At 44.3% G+C, this 24,365-nt stretch overlaps 10 protein-coding genes across 10 annotated transcripts; 7 read left to right on the forward strand and 3 right to left on the reverse strand.

Moving 5' to 3' along the window:
• Positions 1–386: 386 nt before the first annotated feature.
• SAMD00019534_102700 (hypothetical protein) lies at positions 387–2,739 on the forward strand (the record flags this gene model as incomplete). The annotated part of the gene is made up of 3 exons (XM_012894521.1): positions 387–1,128; positions 1,205–1,567; positions 1,679–2,739. Coding segments are annotated over 3 exons (2,166 nt in total), but the record flags the coding sequence as incomplete, so codon positions are not given.
• Positions 2,740–3,080: 341 nt separating this feature from the next.
• On the forward strand, positions 3,081–8,668 carry SAMD00019534_102710 (hypothetical protein; the record flags this gene model as incomplete). Its single annotated transcript, XM_012894522.1, has 14 exons — positions 3,081–3,104; positions 3,185–3,252; positions 3,334–4,349; positions 4,523–4,840; positions 4,905–4,988; positions 5,048–5,536; positions 5,612–6,244; positions 6,315–6,638; positions 6,712–7,020; positions 7,086–7,397; positions 7,476–7,787; positions 7,872–8,198; positions 8,272–8,580; positions 8,652–8,668. The coding sequence occupies 14 exons, from the start codon at positions 3,081–3,083 to the stop codon at positions 8,666–8,668; spliced, it is 4,542 nt and encodes a 1,513-aa protein (XP_012749976.1).
• Positions 8,669–9,767: 1,099 nt separating this feature from the next.
• SAMD00019534_102720 (hypothetical protein) lies at positions 9,768–11,168 on the forward strand (the record flags this gene model as incomplete). The annotated part of the gene is made up of 1 exon (XM_012894523.1): positions 9,768–11,168. The coding sequence occupies one exon, from the start codon at positions 9,768–9,770 to the stop codon at positions 11,166–11,168; it is 1,401 nt and encodes a 466-aa protein (XP_012749977.1).
• Positions 11,169–12,122: 954 nt separating this feature from the next.
• Positions 12,123–15,371, forward strand: SAMD00019534_102730 (hypothetical protein; the record flags this gene model as incomplete). Its single annotated transcript, XM_012894524.1, has 4 exons — positions 12,123–14,381; positions 14,454–14,546; positions 14,611–14,836; positions 14,908–15,371. 4 exons carry the CDS (start codon positions 12,123–12,125, stop codon positions 15,369–15,371), a joined length of 3,042 nt encoding a protein of 1,013 aa, XP_012749978.1.
• A 538-nt stretch (positions 15,372–15,909) lies between these two features.
• Positions 15,910–16,826, forward strand: SAMD00019534_102740 (hypothetical protein; the record flags this gene model as incomplete). The annotated part of the gene is made up of 2 exons (XM_012894525.1): positions 15,910–16,609; positions 16,687–16,826. 2 exons carry the CDS (start codon positions 15,910–15,912, stop codon positions 16,824–16,826), a joined length of 840 nt encoding a protein of 279 aa, XP_012749979.1.
• A 107-nt stretch (positions 16,827–16,933) lies between these two features.
• SAMD00019534_102750 (hypothetical protein) lies at positions 16,934–17,278 on the forward strand (the record flags this gene model as incomplete). The annotated part of the gene is made up of 1 exon (XM_012894526.1): positions 16,934–17,278. One exon carries the CDS (start codon positions 16,934–16,936, stop codon positions 17,276–17,278), a length of 345 nt encoding a protein of 114 aa, XP_012749980.1.
• A 107-nt stretch (positions 17,279–17,385) lies between these two features.
• On the reverse strand, positions 17,386–19,176 carry SAMD00019534_102760 (hypothetical protein; the record flags this gene model as incomplete). The annotated part of the gene is made up of 4 exons (XM_012894527.1): positions 17,386–17,603; positions 17,743–17,824; positions 17,893–18,108; positions 18,178–19,176. The coding sequence occupies 4 exons, from the start codon at positions 19,174–19,176 to the stop codon at positions 17,386–17,388; spliced, it is 1,515 nt and encodes a 504-aa protein (XP_012749981.1).
• A 184-nt stretch (positions 19,177–19,360) lies between these two features.
• SAMD00019534_102770 (hypothetical protein) lies at positions 19,361–19,722 on the reverse strand (the record flags this gene model as incomplete). The annotated part of the gene is made up of 3 exons (XM_012894528.1): positions 19,361–19,414; positions 19,528–19,631; positions 19,692–19,722. The coding sequence occupies 3 exons, from the start codon at positions 19,720–19,722 to the stop codon at positions 19,361–19,363; spliced, it is 189 nt and encodes a 62-aa protein (XP_012749982.1).
• A 637-nt stretch (positions 19,723–20,359) lies between these two features.
• SAMD00019534_102780 (hypothetical protein) lies at positions 20,360–22,245 on the reverse strand (the record flags this gene model as incomplete). Its single annotated transcript, XM_012894529.1, has 2 exons — positions 20,360–21,825; positions 21,885–22,245. The coding sequence occupies 2 exons, from the start codon at positions 22,243–22,245 to the stop codon at positions 20,360–20,362; spliced, it is 1,827 nt and encodes a 608-aa protein (XP_012749983.1).
• A 173-nt stretch (positions 22,246–22,418) lies between these two features.
• On the forward strand, positions 22,419–24,333 carry SAMD00019534_102790 (hypothetical protein; the record flags this gene model as incomplete). Its single annotated transcript, XM_012894530.1, has 3 exons — positions 22,419–22,935; positions 23,001–23,109; positions 23,190–24,333. 3 exons carry the CDS (start codon positions 22,419–22,421, stop codon positions 24,331–24,333), a joined length of 1,770 nt encoding a protein of 589 aa, XP_012749984.1.
• Positions 24,334–24,365: the final 32 nt, after the last annotated feature.

Here is a 24,365-nt window from a genome sequence, read left to right on the forward strand (position 1 = left end):
GTTTGATCCTTGTCTCCATCGGTCGATCAATCAATCTTATTACATCATGTCGAATGAGAGTGACAAGTGTTGCGAGAATGAATGAAGAGTGTTGGGGTTGGTTTCAATTTGAGCACTTCTATGAAGTTTTGACTTTGAACTTGATTCATTCACTACGACATTGTGTCTACTTTTGGTTCAACTTGCTTGGACTTGGGTCTTGAATCTTGGTCATTGTTGAGTTTATACTATTATAACTACAACATATACATACACATACAGGACAAGGACATCAATGGATACCTTTATAAATACTTTAACAAATGGTCGGTTAATATTAATATGCTCATTCAATCAATCAAACAATCATACTTACTCAATCAACAATCATACTCATGGTTGTGTTACTTGACTTGACTCTAGAGGATGGAATATATACAGTAGAGACGGTTGAGAAGTTGGTGGATAGATTGGTGGACAGTGAATTGGAATCAGCTGATAATGTATTGATTGTAAAGACGCTGGCAGATTGGTGTAGAAAGAAAGAGAATAGAGATGAAGTTATAAAGTCTTCAAGGTTATTACAGTCTATAATACATTTAGTAATGCTCACTGTTGATACTACAGTGACACCAGCATTGTTCAAGATATCTTCAACACAGACACAGGCGGTGGCATTGTGTGAACAGATATGTCGTCTACTTGGCAATCTGACATTCGATCATGAAGCCAACAGAAAGATAATCAATCAGCTTGAACAGAGTAGCACGCTGTTCAGTGCCGTTAATACATGGATCCTGCAGACAGAGTACGCAGTACTGAAGCGCAATGCGATCACCGCCATGCTCAACATGGCCTCGGACGACGAGGACATCCAGGACAGGTTCATTGAGTTGGGCCTCGTGACCTACTTATTGAGCATCCTCACAGCGAGCAGCGGCGCCGGCGTCGACGAAGCACTAGTGGATGTGTGTGGCAAGGCGTTGCGCACGATGGAGGAGAACACCAAGCTCAAGACCATAATCACAATCAAGGACATCAATCAGCTGCACACCCGTTTGAGCCAGACACTCAAGGACGATGGCTGGATTGGCAATGATCTCGCCAAGGACATCGTATCCCTCATCAATGAGATTAGCAAAGATAATGGTACTATCCCATCGCGTGATGTGATCACTCTCCCAGTCTGACAATCATACTCACTCAATCAATCAATCACTTGCAGAGCCAATTATGTTGGAGCTACTCAAAGGTGGCGTGTTGACAAAGTTGTTGGACTATATTGATGATGCAGATGCCCAGCGTGCACAGGTCTATGATCAGGATGAGGAGGATTTGGCCGAGATAAGTAGCGAAGACCTCTCATTCGCACCAACTGCCGCCGAGGTATTGGTGAAGCTGGCCGAGAAGAATGCTCTGCGACATTTCTTCCACGACACGACAGGCGTCGTCGAGAGAATGTTGACCATCGTCGGTGCCAAGACACCAACATTCGCCGAGAACACCAAGCAAACACAGCTCAAGGTCCTTGACATGGCCAAAGTGAAGAGGAACATCACAAGAGCAGTGGCATATGTATCAATAGATGGTAAGTTGGTTGTTCCTGGCCTGTCCTGGCCCTGGCCTGGCATGGCATGGCATGGCACGGCATGGCCTGACGTCCACTCACACTCATACTCACGCGCATGCACTCAAACAGACAAGAACGTTGACATCATACTCAAGAACATCAATCTCTTTGTTGAGATCTTCAAGCAAGAGGACACTGAACAGATCGTCAGTGCTGCAATGATTGTTGGAAACATTGCCTTATCAGACCCAAACATCACCAAGCTACTATCACTCAACATTGTAGAGTTGATGTCGGCCACGCTGAAGCTATTCCCCAATCATCAACCCGTGCAACATTTGATTCTGTCATCGCTGAGGAATATTACTTCGCCACGTGGTCCATTCAAGGGCACAGTTGTCAAGCAGGAGCTGATGAATGGAGTGATTGGCAACATGATCGTGGAGAATCAGGTGATCCAGTACGCCGCCGTAGAGCTGCTCAAGAACTTTATACTGGGCTGCGACACCAACTACACGAACTTTATTGAATCTGGCGGCCTGCAGCCCCTGTGCAACCTGGCCAACGGTATCACCAAGTCGAGCATGGACGAGGGCGAGGACACCGAGGAGGGCAGAGCGGCCGCCAAGCACAAGGACAAGCGAGTGGCCTACGAGTCCAGTCGCATCATACTTCGCATGTTGTCGACACGTGACCTGCTGCCCAGCGAGCAAAGACAGGCGGTCGTGACGGCCAGTGTGCGACCAATGTTTGAGCTCTCCTACGCACCCTATGCCATCCTGAGCAGTGAGGGTGTTCGAGGATTGAGCATCATAGCCAAGCTCGACGGTGGACCACAATCAATCATGCAACACCCCGATTGGTGGACAACCCTTTTGAACCTGTTACAAGCCAGCATCGTCTCGACCAAGGAAGCAGAGCGACAATTCAACATAGACACACAGCAGCATATTCTTGATATCTTGACAGTGTTGACAAAGGATGGTAAGTGTTCAGTGAGTGGATGGTCCATCACTCATTCATTCAAATCAATCAATCAATCAATTAACTTATATTATCCACCATTAGATAATAGATGCCAAGAACTTAAGGTACTTGGTGCTGTTGCTTCACTCAAGGAGTTGGCGGCAAAGAATGAGATCACTGCGATCACCAAGACTGGCCTCCAGAATATTCTTGTACAGCTTTCGGTATGACTTGCTCATATTAAGTAAAGTTTACACACATCTACAAACGTACACCTTATAATTTTTCAACCAACATTGACGGCACGCCAAACACACAAACACATACACACTCAGTGTGTTGATCATGATCAGTCATATGCCATTGAATGGAAGAATTCCGCCCCACTCACCACCCCACTCTAGTGAGTTACATCAACTTTATTCTTATATCTGGCCCTGTGTTCCAGCACATACTCTTCTTTGTCAAAGTGGATCATTAGAGTGTGTGCTTGTTAGGTGTATCAGGGTAGGTACATTTTGTAGAGTGGCCCATTGTTGTTGTTTTAGTGGTGGATGGATGGTGGATGGATGATGGGAATGAAACGATTGTAATTAATGATCACAGTCACTCTTCATTTATTATTATTTTATATATATTTTTCTACAAAACAAATAATAACAATAATAGTATATTGGAATGAATAAATTATTCATACCTATATTATTAGTTTTATTACTCAACAAATTCTGTTTATGGTAAGTAATCAATCAAACACCGGATTAATCCGAGGAAAAAAAAACACAAATATTAATATAAATTTTTAAACAAAAATAAAGGACAAACTCCTTGTGGTCCAATGCTCAACAAATTTGTATCCCGTTGCCCACCACTGGTACAACCGCAACTGCGACATCTGCCACTGCCACCACTACTGTATCCACTCAATCAACTGTTGCCTCGAGTACTGTAGCCTCCACTACAATCTCTACTCAATCAACTGTTGCTAGTACCGTGGCTTCAACTGTGTCCCAGGCTACTGCTACCACCACGGCCACCACTACTTCTGCCACGGCCACCACTACTGTGTCAACTCAGTCGACTGTTGCATCTACTGTTTCCCAGGCGACTGCTACCATGGCCACTGCCTCTACTGTTGTGACTACTACTGCCTCCACCACGGTGACTACAACCTCACCTGCGTCTACCATCACTCAGACGACTACTGCCACTACAACAGTGTCGAGTACCGCCACAGCCACCGGTCCAGTAACATCAACAGTAGCCTCAACAACTGTGACCACCACCGCTTCGACCACCTCGCCCGCGTCAACAATTACTCAGACCACCACTGTAACCACCACTGCTACTACCACCTCAACTCCACCATCAACTACCGCCACTACCACTGTCTCAACCACAGCCTCAACAACTTCACCAGCCTCCACCATCACTCAGACCACCACAGTGACCACCACTGCAACCTCCTCACTGTCAACTACCGTCACCACAACAGTGTCCACTCAGTCAACGGTTGCCTCGACCACTTCCACCACTGGAGGACGTCCACCAACCACCACTACCGGACAGCCAACTTCGACAACAGTGTCCACTCAATCAACTATTGCAACAACAACTACAACACCAGTATCAACCACCGGAACACCATTATTCTCCATCGAGGGTAATTTGTGGCTGGACAATTCCAACACCGGTATTCTTAGCACCGCCCCAGGTGATTCAGTCAAGGATATCAAGGTCCAGTTGTTGGACTCCCAGAACAATCCGATCAAGACTTTGCCAAGTGTCAATGATGGCAAGTATAAGTTTGATGGTTTGGCCGCTGGCCAATACTGTATCCAAGCCAGTGACAACAAAGGTTAACTTCAAGTCAATTCCAAGAAGGGTGACAATGTCTTCAACAATGGTACCTTCTGCTTCAAGGTTGGTCCAAGCATCAAGAAAGCCAACGCCTGTATGTATCATCGGTCCTCCGTCAATATGATCACTCATTAACCAATCACAAAGCATTCTACAAGTCACCATCATACTCAATCAAGGGATATGTTTGGAGAGATAATGCCAACACTGGTATCCTCAGTCTTTTACCCAGTGACGTTGCCTCTAATATCAAGCTTGAGTTACAGGATGCCAATGGCAAGGTGATCAAAGCTCTTACTGCCACCGGTAACTACTCATTTGACGGTCTCAATGCTGGCAAGTACTGTATCGTTGCCAGTGACACAGCTGGAAAGCTATTCCCCAACCCCAAGAAGGGAGCCAACAAGTTTGACCATGGCAAGCTCTGTGTCACTGTTGGTCCAAATGCCGTGAGCCAAGATTGCTGTAAGTACATCAATCAATCGAATCATTCCGATCACTTCTCATTCATTCTATCATTTATATATAGCCTTTAATGCACCCCCTCTCTTCTCTGTCGCCGGTAACCTCTGGTTGGATAATGCCAACACTGGTATCCTCAGCACTGCACCAGGTGACTCTGTCAAGGACATCCAGGTTGACCTCACTGATGTCAACAAGAATGTGATCAAGTCCATCCAAAGGCAAGCAGCTCCTACAAGTTTGACAACCTCCCAGCTGGAAGCTACTGTGTGATTGCACGTGACACCGCTGGCAAGCTCCAAGGCAATGCCAAGAAGGGTGCCAACTCATTCAACAACGGAACCTATTGTTTTAAGGTCGGTCCAAGCATCACCAACGCACACTGTTCATTCTACAAAGAGCCATCATTCTCCATCAAGGGTTTCAACTGGCTCGACAACATCAACACTGGTATCATCAGCATCCCAGACAAGGTCAACAACATCAAGATGGTGCTCCAGGATGGTCAGGGCCAGGTAGTCCAATCAATCACTGCCAGTGGCAACTTCTCATTCGTTGGACTCAAGGCTGGCAAGTACTGTATCTTGGCCAGTGACCCATCCGGAAAGTTGGTCCCCAACCCCAACAAGGGCGCCAACAAATTTGACAGTGGAAAGATCTGTGTCACACTCGGACCCGATTCAATCAACAATGACTGCTGTAAGTACTCCCTCACTCACTCGATCAATCATTCATACTTTCATTCATTGACAAACAACCTCACACACATAATAGCATGGGCAACACCACAAACATTCTCCGTTGCTGGTAACCTCTGGTTGGATAATGCCAACACTGGTATCCTCAGCACTGCACCAGGTGACTCTGTCAAGGACATCCAAGTGGATCTCACCGATGCCAACAAGAAAGTGATCAAGTCCATTCCAAAGGCAAGCAGCACCTACAAGTTTGACGGCTTGGCAGCAGGCGACTACTGTGTCGTTGCACGTGATACCGCTGGAAAGCTCCAAGGCAATGCCAAGAAGGGTGCCAACTCATTCAACAATGGAACCTACTGTTTCAAGGTCGGTCCAAGCATCACCAACGCACACTGTTCATTCTACAATGAGCCATCGTTTGCCATCAAGGGTTTCAATTGGCTCGACAACATCAACACTGGTATCATCAGCATTCCAGACAAGGTCAACAACATCAAGATGGATTTGCAGGATGACCAAGGCAAACTACTCCAATCAATCACTGCCAGTGGCAACTTCTCATTCGTTGGACTCAAGGCTGGCAAGTACTGTATCGTTGCCAGTGACCCATCTGGCAAGTTGGTGCCCAACCCCAAGAAGGGAGCCAACAAGTTCGACAGTGGAAAGATCTGTGTCACCCTCGGACCCGATTCAATCAACAATGATTGCTGTAAGTACACACTCACTGACTCGTTCAAATGATCAAACATACTCACTCATTCACCTTGGCCATCACATAGCTTGGGCTACTCCAGCCAAGCCCTCGATTAAGGGATACATCTGGAAGGATGATGGAAACACTGGTATCTTGAGTCTTGCCCCAGGTGATAAGGTCAGCGGAATCAAGGTTGAGCTGCAGGACGATGCAGGAAAGGTGCTCAAGACACTTGATAATGTCAGTGGCAACTACACATTCGGAGACCTCAACCCAGGCAAGTATTGTGTCGTTGTCAGCGACCCATCCGGCAACAATGCACCCAACCCCATCAAGGGAGACAACAAGTTTGACAATGGCAAGATGTGCACAACTGTTGACACCAAGGACATCATAAGCCAAGATGCATGTAAGTACTCAAGGCTGAACAATCAATCAATCAATCAATCAATCATACTCACTCACATTGAACATCATCACAGCATTCGCCTCAGTATTCTCAATCAATGGATTCTTCTGGAGAGACAATTCAAACACTGGCATCATCAGTCTTGCTGACAAGGTCGACGGCATAAAGGTTGTGTTGCAGGATGAGAGTGGCCAGGTGCTCAAGACTCTGGATAGTGTGAGCGGCAACTACTCATTCACTGGACTTCGCCGTGGCAAATACTGCATGGTCGCCTCCGATCCATCTGGCAAACTTGATGTCAACCCTGCCAAGGGAGACAACAAGTTTGACAATGGCAAGCTCTGTGTCACCCTCGGACCCAACGCCATCAAACAAGACGGCTGTAAGTACCTCAACCGATATCGATCACTCATGATCACCTATTGACCATCATTCCCATTCAATCAGCCTTCACTGGTGGTCGTGAGATCAGAGGATTCCTTTGGCTTGATAATACCAATACTGGCATCATCAGTATCCCAGACAAGGTCAGCGGCATCAAGGTTGAATTGCAGGACAGCACTGGACAGGTTATCAGAACTTTGACTGATGCCTCTGGCAACTACACCTTCACTGTCGTGCCCAAGGGCCAGTTCTGCATCGTGATCAGCGATCCATCCGGCAAGTTGGTGCCCAACCCCATCAAGGGAGCCAACAAGTTTGACAACGGAAAGTTCTGCTCCACCATGGCCAACGTTGACATCACCAGTATCGACGCCTGTAAGTCAATCACTCGTTCATTCATACATTCAATCAATCAATCACTCACTCATTCAATCATTCAATCAATCCATCTAGCATTTGCCACTGCTCACAAGGTCAGTGGATTTGTTTGGATTGATAATGCCAACACTGGCATCCTCAGTCTCACAGACCCAGCTCAGAGCATGAAGGTTGAGTTGCAGAATGATGCTGGAAAGGTCCTCCAGACGCTCCCAAGTGTCTCTGGTAACTACTCGTTCTCTGGAGTAGTCGATGGCAAGTACTGTGTCGTCATCACCGACCCATCAGCCAAGATGGTGCCCAACCCTAAGAAGGACGCCAACAAGTTCGATGGCGGAAAGTACTGTTTCACCGTCGCCGGCTCAGACATCACAAGTGCAGACAGCTGTAAGTAACCTTATACCTGCACACATTCCCACATAGACATGGCCATGATCATAAAACTAACCGCGTTCGCTCTCATAATAATAGCTTGGGTTGCAACACCACCAGCTCCAACTGATGCCCTCAAGGGATTCCTCTGGATTGACAATGCCAACACTGGCATCCTCAGTCTTACAGACCCAGCTCAGAACGTGAAGGTTGAGTTGCAGGATGATGCTGGAAAGGTAATTCAGACACTCCCAACTGTCTCTGGTAACTACACTTTCAACAAGGTCAATGCCGGAAAGTACTGTGTTGTGGCAACTGACCCATCGGGCAACCTGGTCAATGCCGTCAAGGGTGCCAACAAGTTTGACAAAGGAAAGTACTGCTTTACTGTTGCCGCCGGAGTTGATACCCTCAACGCTGATGGATGTAAGTTGTCCAGCTCCACCATCATTCAATCTTCTGATTCTGACTTGTATTCAAACCATCAATCACATCATAGCATTCTACAAACCACAATCGATTGAAGGCAAACTCTGGCTTGACAACCAGAATACTGGTATTCTCAGCGCAACTGATGTGGTCTCGGGCATCACAATTGAGCTCAGGGATAATGCTGATAAGGTGCTTCAGACATTGACCGGTCAGAACGGACAGTACAAGTTCTCCAACCTCAACAGTGGCAGCTACTGTGTTGTTGTCAGCGACCCTGCCAACAAGGTTAAGCCCAACCCCAAGAAGGGAGACAACCTGTTTGACAGTGGAAAGTACTGCATTGCAATTCCACCCAGTGTTACCAATGCTCATGCATGTAAGTACTCATTCATAATATGTATGATTTTCAAACATGCTAACAAACATTATCATTTTTCCAAATCATAGCCTTTGCCACAGTCTAAGTCCTCATCACTCATTCTCAAACATCATTCAATAATGGATCAACTTTTACCAAATAACTATCAATAAATCAATCTCAACATAATAATATTACTCAAATCAATATGTCATTAATGGATCGATCTTATTGTTAATCGTTATGTGTATTGTTCTGAAGACTATTTCGGAAAGGTCAATGATGACCTGACGACTCCAAGTTTACAATCCGATACCTTTACTCATTTTTATAAGAATCATTAAAACCCCGGTCTGGTTGAACAAATATCTCTTAAGATATAAACAAGACACAGCACGCCATTCTCTGACATTCTTTACCCTTTATTCCTTATTCTCCACCAGACTACTATATAATTCTCCAACTTGTTGCTCTGCAGATATTCAATCAAATCAATAATATTCGAAACCATGGTTTTCTAGATCTATAAATATATCTAAGATTGTTATAATCATGATCATGGCTCTACCCAGGTTGGTCCAATTCGGTCGTCTTTTTTATCAGAATGCGCCCACCTAACCCTGCAACCACACACGTTTCGATCTGCGCGTGTGCATTCGAATGTGTAAAACCCCCCTTTTCCTGACACCTCCCAAGCTCACACACACACTCACGCACAATCGATTGATTCAAAGGTGGGTGTGATCCATCCAACATCCATTTATCTGTCGATTGTATAAACACATTACTTGACACTCTGGTATAGTAGGGGACATGGTTCCGAAATGGTTAATCCATTTTAACCACACTCCCCATCCTCAATCCAATTAATACAAATATGAATGAATGATGTTGAGTTGAGGGACATGTGTAATTTTAAGTTGAGTTGTTATTTACATCTAAGTAATTAAACATATATATACTACTTATAACTTATTATTATTATTACTATTATTATATGTATAAAATTATAAATTATTATTACTATTAATTAATTGATTAATTTAATTATTAATTATTATTTATTTAGAATGTTAAAACAAAAGATAATTAAATGGAATGGATCATTGGATACTTATAAGAGTGGAGATGTGTTGACAGCTATACAGATGTTAAAGACAATTGATGCCACGTCCAAAGTTGAATATGACTTGGGAATTATGTGTATGAAGATAGATAAGATTGAAGAGGCAATTGGACATTTCATATTGGCAACGCGCTACGACCCCTTCCTCGCAATTGGTTACTTCATGCGTGGAGTATGTCATTATATTCTTGGAAATAATAATCATTCAATTGTCGACTATGACGAATCCATCTCTCGTCTGCGTGGTCATGAGTTCATAGACTATTCACAAATTGGATTGAATTACCGATTGCTACTCACAGAGATATTGTTCAACAAGTCATTGTCACTTGGCTCTGCTGGTGCATCAGTGGCGACGATGGCGTCCAAGTGCAAGGTGATGCCAGCGGACACAACGTACAAAGAACAACTGGCATTGTTGGTTCAATGCAAGATGCCTGGAGTGAGGATGCCCTCCCTCGAGCTATTATTCAAACCCCCCAACGTCTCTGACAAGCCACCTCCAATCCCCGAACAACTCCCACCTGTATTTATGTATTCGACAACCACTTCGACATCCCCAAGAGCTCAATCTCCTTCGTCATCGACTCCAACATCCCCTCGAGCAATGTCTCCGACACCAACTACTAGCTCCCCTCCATACACCTTGCGCAATCCATCCAATTCATCATCTCCCGATACTTCCCGATCACCTCAGAACACCCAACCTCAAAGAGAGCGTGCCACTTCACCAGTTACTATCATCAACAAACCCCCTCCACCACCTCCAATGCTCATCAAGAAGTTGCCATCACGTCCATTCAGTATGCTCAACAAGGAGGTGCTCACAACAATGAGATGTTACTATCAAGATAGGAGAATGATACAAATACCAGTGGAGTGCACAATGCATGTGTTGAGATCAAAGATCGAAGCAAAGTTTGGACCTGGCATTGTCAGTGGAGGTGGCTTCACCATTCGATGTCGCGACCCATCATCCTATGAGATGTTCGAGCTCCAGACACAAGAGGATCTTGACTGGATCCGTGAGAATGGCATCAATGACCTATTCATCAATCGTCCTGGCGAGACCAACATGTTCGAGTCATCCTACGAAGACTACAATGTCATGTCTCCCGAGGAAGACAGACGGGCAAACACTCTCACTCCAACTCCTTCGCCAAGGACACCTACTACACCTACTTCAACTTCACCGATATCACCAAGACAATTAATGTCACAGTTGTCCAAGTCAGCTCAGATCAATCCAAGTCCTCCAATTGTTACCCCAATGCGTCATCGCGGACAGACTGCTCCATCCCAAAAGACACCACCTCCACCACTACCACGTAAACCATCGATGGTTTCAAACTCAACCAGTGGCACCTCCTCCTCCTCCTCTTCATCGTCACCAATCAAACTTTGTCAATCACCATCAGGTGAACGATTCTATCTCAATACACAAACAGGGGAGGTATCATGGTCACCTCCTCCAGTATAACATCATCATCATCATTATTATTATTTTTATTATTATCTCTATTTAATTTATTATTATTACTATTTGAATAATTATTTATGGAAACTTCAATTACTAAATTGGTGACGGGTCACCGGAGATTTCAAATCAAATTTTTAGGATAGTTATTTGTTTTTGATTGAGCGAAAGACCTGTTTTGGGCACATACACACCAATAAAAGTTGAGTGATTGGGCCGATGATTGGGGCTGGTGTGGTTGGGGTTTAGGCCCACCATCTGATATGATTGGTGTGCTGATGGATGGTCTAGGTAGGTCTCTAAACACACTTGAGAAAGGGGTAAGGCAGTGAGTGTACAGTGGGTGACTGAGCGTCTGAAGAGGTATTTGTGTGTGAGTTAGTGTATGATCAAGTATCATTGTCTAACTATTCCATTCCCATCACCATCATAATAATAATAATAATAATAATAATCAAACATCAATTCATTCATTCTGATACCCTTATTAATATTATTATTTAATTATAACTTATATTTATATTATTTTTATTATTGATTGACAACAACCTGTTTTGGTTTTTTCAGATCGAGGCTTTGACTTGTCCTCCATTTGTTTGTCTTTCTTCCTCCTTCTTGGGGTTTGCCACCCTCTACAACTCTTATTCATTCAAAGTATCTTATATATTTAAAACAAATACATATACAAATATAGATACATACTGTACTTCTCAAGATAATAATTATTAATTGTTGTTTTAAATAATTAATATATATTATATATTGATTGGTTGACGACGATAATAATAATTCTAATAATAATAATAATTCAATCATATCATAAAGATGAGTCAATATCCTCTTAAAGTAATACGTCAACCTATACATCAATCAATAATAGATTTCCAACAATCATTAGAGACACAAAAGAAGAAGCAACATCAACATCAACATCAACAACAGAACCAGCATCAACAAATGATTGATCAACAACAACAACTGATTGAGCAACAGACGCAACAACAACAACAACAACAACAACAACTGATGCAACAGCAAAAGCAACAACATCAGATGCAGCAACAGCAACCCCAACATCAGCAACAGCAACCCCAACAACAGGTGCAACACAAATCATTATATCAATATCAAAAACATATTCTACAACAACAACAACTTCAGCAGCATCAGCAGCAGCAGCAGCAGCAACAACAGTTGCCACAGTTGCCACAATCACAGTCACAGCCACAGCCACAGCAACAACAACAACAGTTATCACAGCAACAACTTAAATACCAACAAATGCAACTGATTAGGCAACAACAACAACAACTTCAGCAACAACACCAGCAGCAACAACAACAACAACAGCACCAGTCACAGCCACAGCAGCAGCAAGAGCTTCCCAGCATTGATTGGAGGCTCACTGGTAATCATTCATCATTATGGTTGCCTGAGCCCGAGTCCAGCTTTGTGAGGAAGACAAACTCCAGCCCGCCAACAGTCCAGTCGCCCACACAGTTCTTCTCCGCCTCGATGATGGGTGCTCCTCATTCCGGTTCATCATCGCCTATACAACAGATGTTTGGATACCAAAACCAAGCCCAAGCCCAAGGCCAGGTCCAGGCCCAGGTCCAGCCTCAGCCTCAGACTCAGCCTCAGGCCTCTCCCCATCAATACCACAACAATCAACATCATAATGGATCATCCTCAGCCACAAGCAGTCCTCATCAATACTCACATCAACAACTACAACAGCAGCAGCAGCAGCTGAAACAAGTTCGCAAGGCTCCACATGTCTCTGAACTGCTTACTCGTGAGATCATTGACATGGACCATCGCCCTGTGTCTCCGCCCTTGCCTGATCACCATCGCCCTGCGTCTCCACCTTCTCCCACAACGCCCAAGCACCATCGTCCTATCTCCCCACTCTTGCCCGAATATCAGCGTCCAGTGTCACCTCTGCACCATCATCTTGTATCACCACCACAAACACCCGACCAACAACTGAAGCGACAACAACAACTTGTCCAACAACAACTACTTCAACAAAAGCGACAACAACTGCTCCAACAGCAAGAGCAACTCCTCCAGCAGCAAGAGCAGCAGGAGCAACTCCATCAACTCCATCGTCAACAACAAAATGATGAGCGATTCGGTATAAGAAGCATCACCAATGCCAACCCTCCACATTCACCACGACAACAACAGCAACACCAACATCCACATCCTTATCGACCACCACAACAACAACAACAAGTCCAGCGTCAACAACATCAGCCTCAGCAACAGCAGCCCCAGCCCCAGCAACAACAAAAACCAAGACATCAACACCAGGAACAACAACAACAACAACAACATCAACAACCAAAACATGTAGAACAGCATCAACAACCAAAGAATCAAAGCACTAAAGAGATGGACCAGACATCAATGGACCTCCAACTACCAGCCCCAGTGACGGCCGCATCAATCGCAGCCAATGGACTGAACCTCAATGACCTTATCAAGAACTATGAGACCAAGTACAAGCCAATGAGGAAGCTTGGCATGAGCGGCAACAATCCAGTCAATCTCATGATGCTTGGTGGCGGTGGTGGCTCAAGGGCCTCCGAGGCACTGGCAGTGACTGGCTCAGCAGCATCATCCGCATATCATGCCACACACAGCATCGGGGACTCCAACGAGAGCAGTCCAACAACAGAGATCTTCATCACAATGGAGCACTTTGCACATTTGGACCATCCCTCGTACACAACGATACCAATCGCGACACAGATGTACTCGTGCCCTGTCTGGGGCTGTCCCAAGCTGTTCCAAAAGTTCAAGGACATCGAGGTGCATTGCATGCAAGTGCATCCGGCCAGCGCGGCCAACCCTCTCGAGCAGCGTGGCGTCGACATTGTCGCGCTCTCCGAGCTGTCCGACGCCACGGCGCTCAATCACCACTCGGCCGGCTCGATACCGGTGCTCATCTCGGGTCTGCCCAAGTCGTGGCGCACATCAGAGCTGTCTATCGACAGTCTGTTACAACACTATGGCACCAACAGGACCATGTGGAACATTGTCGATGAAGATGGAGTCAATTGTCAATGGGTTGGCGACTTTAAGAAGTTCTTCGATACCACTTCCAGACAAAGACGTAACAGCTGTATTGTCAAGATGAGCCTCGACCTTCCCTCCAAATGGGATCCATTACCAACAACCAAGACCAACTATCTAAGTCTATTCACACATGTAGGTTAAGTTGTTGTCCGTCGGATATAGACCTGCACTAACCTAACTCACTCACAGGACCAATACACACAGTCATACCTCTTTGTTGCAGGCTCTGGCTCTGTTATATCACTTCATCGACAGTTTACAGACCTGACAATCACTACAATTCAAGGATTGATGAGGGTATGTTTGATCATTCTTTCATTCAATCAATCAGATACTAACTTGATGATGAACAAACACACAGGTTATAATGTTCCCTCCAAACAAGATGATGGACATTGGCAAATATAACAAGGACTTCTTGATCAAGGAGAATAGCAAGAGTAGTTTTATATACTTTGATCATCAACTCACTGAAGATGACTTGGACCTTATCTCAAAGTTTGGTGGACGCATTGTATTCCTCAAGAAGGAAGAGAGTCTTTTTGTCCCCGCCGGCTGGTACTTCCAAACAACAGTCCTCGACGATGGTACGTAATAGATTGATTTATTGAATGTGTGGATGGATTGATGGATGCTAACAATAACACACGTAATCCAGAGTGTATATTTGTACATGGCCAATGTTTGAATCAGAACAACTTGGAGTTCTTCTTGCAGAACTTGCGAAGGAGATCATTTGGAGACAGTCTGACAATCGAGGATCTGATCAAGAATATCATCACAGACTACATGGCACGAGCCAGTGGCCTTTGTGTACAACGCCGACCAAAGGTATCGGGCGTCTCTGGTCTACTGGGCTCGTCGGCAGCCGCAGTGGCAACGCGTCAGTGGAACAACTTCCAGTGTCCCTTGGACAAGATGTCCATCTTCCAGCAGGTGACGATCATCATGAGAGAATGTTTCACACTGATATCTGCCTACTATCTCGTTACACAATCGATGCGCGTTGAAGACAAGATCAAACTGGAACAACATCAACTCGTAGAAGGACTCAAAAAGTCAACTAACGAGTTGAACTACTCACTACTCTCTTTATCCAGCTCAGGTCGTATGTCTGGATAATGATGATGTTACTCCTCCAACAGTAAAATGATATATTTTAAACAATGCTCGATCATTGATCAACAAGTTGGACATGGCGATTCAATCACACGATATATCGCTTTGTGGACCGACATGAGATGGCGACATGCCATGTTTTTGCGTGTTTTTACATGTTTTTGGTGATGATGTCAAACACGAATGGGGCAAAGGTCGTGAGTGATGGATGCCAGGTTAATCCATCAATCACAATCATATATCTGATCAATAGTTGACCATAGTTAGTTATCAATCCAACAATCAAACAAATAATCCAACAAGTATTAGTCAATGAATGGGGTAAGTACCGCAATCATGTAATCCGGAGATGGAATGGAATGATGAAGCGGGTGTGGGAGAAGTCAAGTGATCAAACACACACACATTCATCAATCAAACTCACTCCATCATTCGCTTCTCACTTCACACTTCACTCAATCAATAATTCACTCACTCACTCAATCATACAAATAACAAATAAACTAACAAACTATATAACTTAACTCTATATAATTATACAATGACTGAGAGTAGCAGTCACAGATATCTTAGAACATTGGTATCGGGAAAGAAGAAACGATTCGTACAGGATGGATTCAATCTTGATCTATCATATATCACCGAACGTATTATAGCCATGGGTTATCCAGCAGACAATTCATTGCACAAGATGATCAGGAATGACATTGACCACGTGTACAACTTCTTTGAGACCTACCACAAGGACCACTGGAAGATCGTCAATGTCGCCCAGGAGATATCATACAGTCACACGAAGCTCTGCAACAACGTGCTGGTGCATGGCTTTGAAGACCACACGCCCCCGCCCTTCCTCGTGCTGTTGCAGATCATCGATGTCATCCACGCTTGGCTGAGCGAGCATGAGGATAACGTCGTGGCGATACATTGCAAGGCGGGCAAGGGTCGCACGGGCACATGCATCGCTTCATACCTGGCGCTCTTGACCAAATTGAATGAGCCCGACATCTTTTATGGATCAGATTCGATACTTAGTACAACAGTCAACTTCTTTAGCAGCATGCGTAGTATCAGTGCTAGCTGCGTCAACGTACCATCACAACGACGATACATTGGCTATTACATCTCCTACCTCAAAGGTGAGGTACCTCAATCAGTCCTCCTGGCGCCACCCCAATACCGTCTTTGCAACATAGAGTTCCTCTTCTTCCCATCCAACACCCTATTGATCACTTCAATCGGTATGTCCGAGCCTTGGTGGACCACACTTGGAATCATTCCATCCCATAAACTAACATCTCCTCCCTCACCCATCCAGAGATACATAATAGATATGATCCAAGAGATAAGAGGTTGCCATTGATACTGCATGTTAACAACACTCAATCAGTGTATGTATCATTCATTGGCTACACAGGGGCGACCTGTCCTGGCGACAATGCCATCGGAGCGTCATGACTAACCCTCGCGCTACACCACGCCACTCATCACCATGCGCGATACACAGCTCAAACGAAAGGTATCTTAGGTTTGAACCATCAAATGTATTGATTGATGGCGACGTTATGATCAAGTGCAATCAGTTCGACTCGACTCAATGTGTGTTCCGATTGGTGTTCAACACAGCTTTTATCTCTGGCGGCATTGGCGAAAATGGCTATACAACATTGGTCTTCACAAAAGGTTTGATCGACGGTGCCAATCATGGTGCACTAGATGACAATCGCTTCACTGGTGAGTTCCAACTCCGTTTGAATCTGGAACAACTGTCAAACGGCATGGCGCCACCACCCATTCCCGATCGAAGCAAGAAGCCCATACTTCTCGCATCCTCAGCACCTGCCCTGGCACATGGCGCGCCAGCCATCACAGCCAGTCCATTCTTCAGGCCAGCGTCCTCACTCAATTGATCCCCTGGGGATCACCCAAACACATTGGTAACATCAATGGTTGACATGCACGCGCGCGATCACAGCAAAGCTGGGGAAGCTCCAAGCCTCCCCTCCCTTTACTACGACTACACCTCTCTCTCGTGAGGCTCTTTATACTCGAGTCCAAGAAGCAGGAATATGTCTCTCTCGGTGGCGGCTTCGATTGGATCACCCTTCACTTCGTTGTCGCCAGTGCCCCAGCGACGAACTAGATGCGAGGAGCTCAAGGAGAATCCATTCTTCCTGGCCCATAGACGCATTGACCTATTGAAGTGATCAGATCCTGTGAAGTATAGTAAAGCATCTATGCGCGTGATGTGATGGATGTGCGGATGGATGCATGTATAAAGTTAGAAGGTTGCACCATTCAATCAATAAACAATAGTCGTTGCCGACGACGACTTGACATGTTCATGTTCGTGTTCATGGGATGGTGTACTTACATGGCCATTCCTCTCTTGGTATGGTTTGGAAATCAATCCTCCTGTGCTTTCCATTGGGTCCATGTCTGCATACACCCATATACTATTTGATTGATTGATTAAGTGAGTGAGTGAGCGAGCCAGCGCCAATCAATGACAGGAAAGACATACCTTGTCACTGTCGGACTTTACATGAGTCAGGTGATCGGTTAACAATGAGTTTGATTCGAGACGCTTGACAAGTTGCCAAAGGAAGCCCTTTAGTATCTCACCCTTGACCTGAGTGAATAGTATGTCAATGTCGCCACAGTCTGGTTTGCTCCTCCTGAACGATCCACACACCTGCATGATGATGTCCTTGTCAATCTCCTTGGCAACAGCTTGTATCTATTATTGAGGGGAAGGGTCAGTGGAATGATTCCAAGACCATGTGGATCCATGAGTGATCAAACATACATTGTCAGCAATAGCTTGTACTTCATCACGTGGTATTCTCAATTGGAAGTCATCATAGTATTTGAGTCCAATACGTTGTTGCCATGTGAGAAATGATTGATCCTTGCTTGCAGCCTGTTGTAGTTTGTCCAAACTGTCGATACCTTTGGCGATCCACTTTCTCACCGTCTCGGGACCCGCCCCATGTATCTTGGACAGCGTCTCACGAGAGATATTGGTAGTGTCGGCCAGTGCTCGCTCAACCTTGAGCAGTGTGCCCGTGTGCAGTATTTCACGTATCTTGTCCAAGATCTTGGCACCAATGCCTCTGATGTGACTGATCTGCTTGGCATCATTCACTCTGAATGGTAGAGCGCGCAAGATGCTCACGGCCTTCTTGTAGGCGTATTGACGCCAATGATCGCCTTCCGCTTCTGACAAGCTCTGTAGCTTCTCCATTACCGAGGTCAGATGTTCATTGTGATTGACTCGCCCGCCATTGTTCTGACAAACAAAGTTTGAAGCTTTGAGGTACTTTGTCGGGGAGACCAATGATGACACATTGGACTTGGTTGGCGTAGTCTTTGACTTGGGTGGTGATCGAAGTGTGGACAGCGAGCTTGGAAGTTGTCCTGCGAATGGACTGTCGAAAATGAGTGATTCAGATGGTGCCAATGAACTTTGATACTCGTCCTCAGTAAGGTTCTCATCGGAATCAATCAGAAATGATCGATTGCTAATGTCTCCATCATTGTAAGAGTTGGCTGATGTGTTCAAAAAGTCGCTGGCGGTATCTCTAGTGTCATCCAAATTTGATTGATCATGGTAATTTTCATGGTCGTGGCCATCCGTTGATAATGATGATGATGATGAGTAGTATGATAGCCATGATGTGTTTGTACAGTCGGTTTGTTGTGTTGTTGTCTCATTCTTTGTTCTCTTCTTGACAGGTGAAATGTTGTTGATATTTACAATGTTGCTCTGGTCTTGGCCATAGCTTGCCCTTCTCGCCTTCTTCATTGGTTGAGTGATGGTAGTGTTTGTCGTTGTGGTTGATGCGTCTCCATTGTCATTGTCCAATGTAGTAGTGCTGGAGGAGTCATGTGATAGTCTTCTCTTGATTGAAAATGGTAATGTACATTTGTTTGTTGATGTTGTAGTGTTGGTAGTTGATGTAGTTGATGTAGTTGTTGATGCTAATATCTCATCTAATGGCCATTCCAATGTCCTTATATAAGAATGGACTGGTAATCTTGTCCTTTGTATGACTGATTGAGTTATCCAGTTGATTGAAGTTATGATCACATCCTAATATATGTCATTGGTCAGGTCAAAGTCATGAATGATAAAGGATGGTCATATATAACATACCTTTGACAATAGTTTCCTGATTGAATTTGGTAGAGACAGTGATGGCTGCTCATTGGCAATCAGTATATTGGTCAATTGTTTGTCATAATCATTGAGTAGACAACCTTTATTATCCAATATCTTTTGTTTTAATATATTATATTGTATATTACCAATACCCTTACGAACGATGTAGAACTTAAGATCACTAAACATCTTCTATCTATGTATTGTTCTAAATCTTACTCCTCATAATATCAAAGAACCAAGGTCACATGAAGAGACGGAGTTGGGAAGAGGTAATGATCATTTTTTAAATTTTGGCGCCAACAATCATCACAAATTATTCTTCTTCTGGAAATTACTTTATCTCCAAAGAATACTTGCTATTACCTTGGCACTGACCAAAGTATACTAGGGCTATTAAATCTATTATTACTTTGGACTTACCATAGTATACCTTGTTCATTACTTGGTAATGACAAGAGTTTCCAGTTTTTTTCCATGGACCTATATTTGATTGATGAAGATTGACAATAATTATTTGTTGAAAGTTAGATAATTGATATATAGATTGTACAATCCCACAAAGTAATATATGTTTAATAGTATATATTTAGTACTAGTTCTACACTATTTCAAATCAGATATCTTTAAAATATACTCCAGACTTGTAACAAAGTTTGTTAAAGAGGTGTCGCAATCATACTCAATGTATGCGCAGATGTAACTCTTGCTTGTTCATGAATTAGATGGACCGACCAAGTCTGGTTGGACCATCGTCCATGATCAACACAACCCCCAATCAATCAAAGATAAACAATATATTACATTATTATTAAAATTAAAAATATTATCCAAAGTATTTGGATATCTTTCCAGAGAGCCATGACTTGATTTGCTTGGAGACACTTCCATTCGATTGAATATTTACAAATGATGGTATATCATCAATATGTACAAATGCGTAATGATTGATCTCTTCATCGAGGTCAACAAAGAACATGTTGTGTGATAGACGTCGAAGTTTGAATGGTGTCTCTCGAATTGAATTCTTGATCTCCAAAGTACCAATGTGGCTCGGTATGTCTTTGAGGAATCGCTTTACATTATCCAATTGTTGTTTGGAATAATATAACTTCAAGGTGTTGATTGATGTTGGTAGTTTGGTCACATCGATTGGAAGTTGAAAATCTTGTACGCGCAGTGATGTCAGATGGGGAGGAAGGTCATCAAGTGCGACCGGTCGATAGAGATCCATCGAGGTGATTGATGATGGCAGTGTGCCCTTTGTCCATTGATAAGGCTGGCCATCGAGGTGACCAAAGTTGGCGGTGGCTCTGCCAGGTCCTTGCATCGATGAGCTCCAGAACGTCAATGATGTGGGCAGGTTACTCATGTCAATTTCGATTGGCTCAAAATTGTTGCTGTTATCATAGTTGGTGAGTATACTGTATATACTAAGATGTTCAAGACGAGGGAATGTTGTTGCAGAGATTAATGGTATGTGAGCTGGTTTCGCCAATACAATCGACAACTTCTTGAGCGATGGCAAGGGTTGGATTGGTCGAGCGAGCATGTCCGAGAACACTAGTCTCAGTGTCTCCAATGTTGGATGATCGACCATTTGATGTGGGTTGTTCAACTCCATGTTGATGATGCTTGGTGGAAGGTTAATCAACGGATAGCTATGTCCCGAGTCAATCTTTAGCATTGTGAGTGAAGGTGGCAGTGCGTCGCCGTCCATTGGATGAGTGTAAAGGCCAGAGATAACCAAAGATTTGAGAGTGTCTGGCAATGATCCTTTGGTTATTGGTATGTTGAAGTGAGGGCCAAGGTTAACGTGCTCCAAGTGCAATGGGAGTGTTGGTGGGACAGGACTGCTGTTCCATGTGTAGCCGCCCACGATCTGCAGAGACTTGAGTCCCTCGGGGAGAACGTCGCGATTGAGTGGACTGTTGAAATCGCCAGAAATCAACAGAGTGTTCAAAGTGTTGGGAAAGAGATGACGATGAGGCGTCCACTCTTCTTCTCCCTCAAAATCTCCATCATGTCGTATTGTGATGCTCATTGATGTCAATGGCACATCCTGCATTGGTAGTGTTGGATTGAGTACATGTAGTTCAAACTCCACCTTTCCAGATGTTGTTGTGGTGTTGCGGCCAGTTCCTGATGTCAACAACTCATTCAAATCATTCCAGAATGTTTGATCATATGTTAAACTATTGTGTATTGAACTGAATATAATGGACATATTTACTCCAACAACATTCTTGATGATATTGTTAAGATTGTTGATCAACATCATATTGTTGCCATCTTGTTTGATTGGTGAATGAGTTAGTGAGTGATCAATGAAGGATAGTATTCAAACATACCATAAGCAATTGGAGTTGCACCATCTTTGATCACTAGGCTATTTGCAGTATCGAGTTCATTCACTGGATACACAAGTATCTTGTGTTGTTGTTGAGTCAGACAATCAACTGTCTTTCTAATATTACAATATGACTTGAGTACATCATTTTTTGTTATCAATGATGATGATGATGATGTTGTTGTTGTCAATGATAATGATGATGATATTATGTTCTTTACATTATCTACTAAGTATAGATATTCATGTCTTCGTTCAAACAATCTTTTAGATACTAATGTCAACACAATACGGTCTACATTGAACTCCAAGTAATCAACTATTATTGACAACACTGTACTTGGTAATGTATTTAGTGCCATGTCATCTTCGCTCTATCTATCTATCTGTTTATAATTATCTGTAGACTGTGTCCAAAGTTTGAGTGTTGTTGGACAATGTCAACCTTTGGAAAATGTCTAGAAACCCAAGATTTTGAGAACATTACACTTCCTTGAACTTCATCGTCATTCATAACCTCAAACAGATAAACACAATGTCAACAGTTACACATAGGCCAAACAATGTTGACAATGGCAAGGCTAGGCAGTCACAACAACAACAAGCTGCTACAGCAACTGCTGCTTGGTTACAGACTTCAAAGAAGGATGGCTCAGCAAGTTCAGTGACAACCTCAACTTCAACCTCAGGATCAGGATCATCATTATCATTGACATATATATATAATAGGAACATTATAATCAAGTTAGCATTGCTGACTAGAATATGTATATGGATATTCGCATTCGTTGTGACAAGATGGTTGAGTGCATTCGATAGCTCATCATCATTAAAGTCACTATCACCTCTGATTAACACGACCAACAACATGACGAACCCTTCAGAATGGCTCACATCACATCATTCATCGATTGTAGACAGTACTATATACCGTGTCTTTGTCAAATGGGACAGCTTCTTCTATCTACGCATTGCAGAGTATGGCTATGAGTATGAACAGTTCCACGCCTTCTTCCCAGCCTATCCACTACTGATCAGATGGGTATCAAATGGTATGTTTGATCGATCGATTGAAGGTGTGCACATCACATTGACATCCTCACCCTCGACTTGCCAGCATTGTCATTCATTAGCCTTGGTCACCTTCATCACTATGACGCGTTGGTGCTCAGCGCATTCATTATCAGCAATGTATCATTCGTCATGTCTGCAGTGCAGCTGTTAAAGTAAGTCAATCAAACGAGGGGATCACTACTTGGAATCATTCAAATCACTCATACTCACTCATTCAATCAATCAATGGTAGACTTGGCATCGTCATATTCAATGGACACAGACTGGCATTTGTGGCCGCGGTATTGTACTGCATCAATCCGGCAAATATATTCATGTCGGCCGTGTATACGGAGAGCGTATTCAATCTGTTTGTGTTTGCCGGACTGTATTACTTGCTGGGCGGTCGCTTCTATCTTAGCCCGTCACGCCAGCTTGGCTTGGACCGCATGCCCACGTCACGCATGGTGTTCAGCTCGATGGTCGGCTCACTACTATTCGCCGCGGCAACGTTCACTCGCTCCAATGGCATCCTCCTCAGTGGCTTTGTAATATTCAATCACATGGCGCCACTGTTCACGCGACTCTTCCGCAGGGCGTTCATCGTGCTCAACGCGCTGACGCAGAGGAAACGCTCGTCTCCCGCGCTGTCGCACTCCACATCGTTTGGCAACATTGACGCGCTGGCCGGCATGGGCGTCGGCGAGTTCATCCTACGTCTGCTGCTCATCGTGGTGCAGGTGGCCGTCGTCGTGCTGCCCTACATCCTCTTCCAATACTATGGCTACCAGCGATATTGTTCGCGAACACTGGACGACAGCAAGTATGGAGAGTGGCCGCGACCATGGTGTGGCAAGCCATTCCCCAACATCTATGCGTTTGTCCAGCATCATTATTGGAACCAGGGATTCTTCAACTATTACACCGTGCAGCAGATCCCCAACTTCCTGCTGGCCGCTCCAATGGTCGTGCTGTCTGTGTGCGCGGTCGTGTCGTACGTGCGTCACTATGCGCGCAACCCGTATGACATGAACCCAGCGGTGGCCTCGCGTATCCATCGTCTAAAGATCAAGGTTGGCGGCCAGGCATCACCGTACCACACTCCCAACCTGTTGCCATTCGTCACATACCTGGCCATCATCACGATATTCTCTGTTACCTTTATGCATGTACAAGTGATCACTCGATTCTTTACTCATTCTCCACTTATATTCTGGTTCGCTGCCAAGCCTTTCGTCGACATTGACTCATTGTCATCCTCCAGCTCACAACAACAACATCGAGTCGGTACTGGAAGCAATAGATTGTTCTCATCACAAACAATGATCACTGGATACTTCATGCTTTACAACATACTTGGATGTATACTTTTCCCAAACTTCTATCCATGGACATGAAGTTGGAAGTAAGATACCAACCTCGCGAATAA

This window comes from Acytostelium subglobosum (genome assembly GCF_000787575.1).
Source record: "Acytostelium subglobosum LB1 DNA, scaffold: scaffold26, whole genome shotgun sequence".
Lineage (NCBI taxonomy): Eukaryota > Evosea > Eumycetozoa > Acytosteliales > Acytosteliaceae > Acytostelium > Acytostelium subglobosum.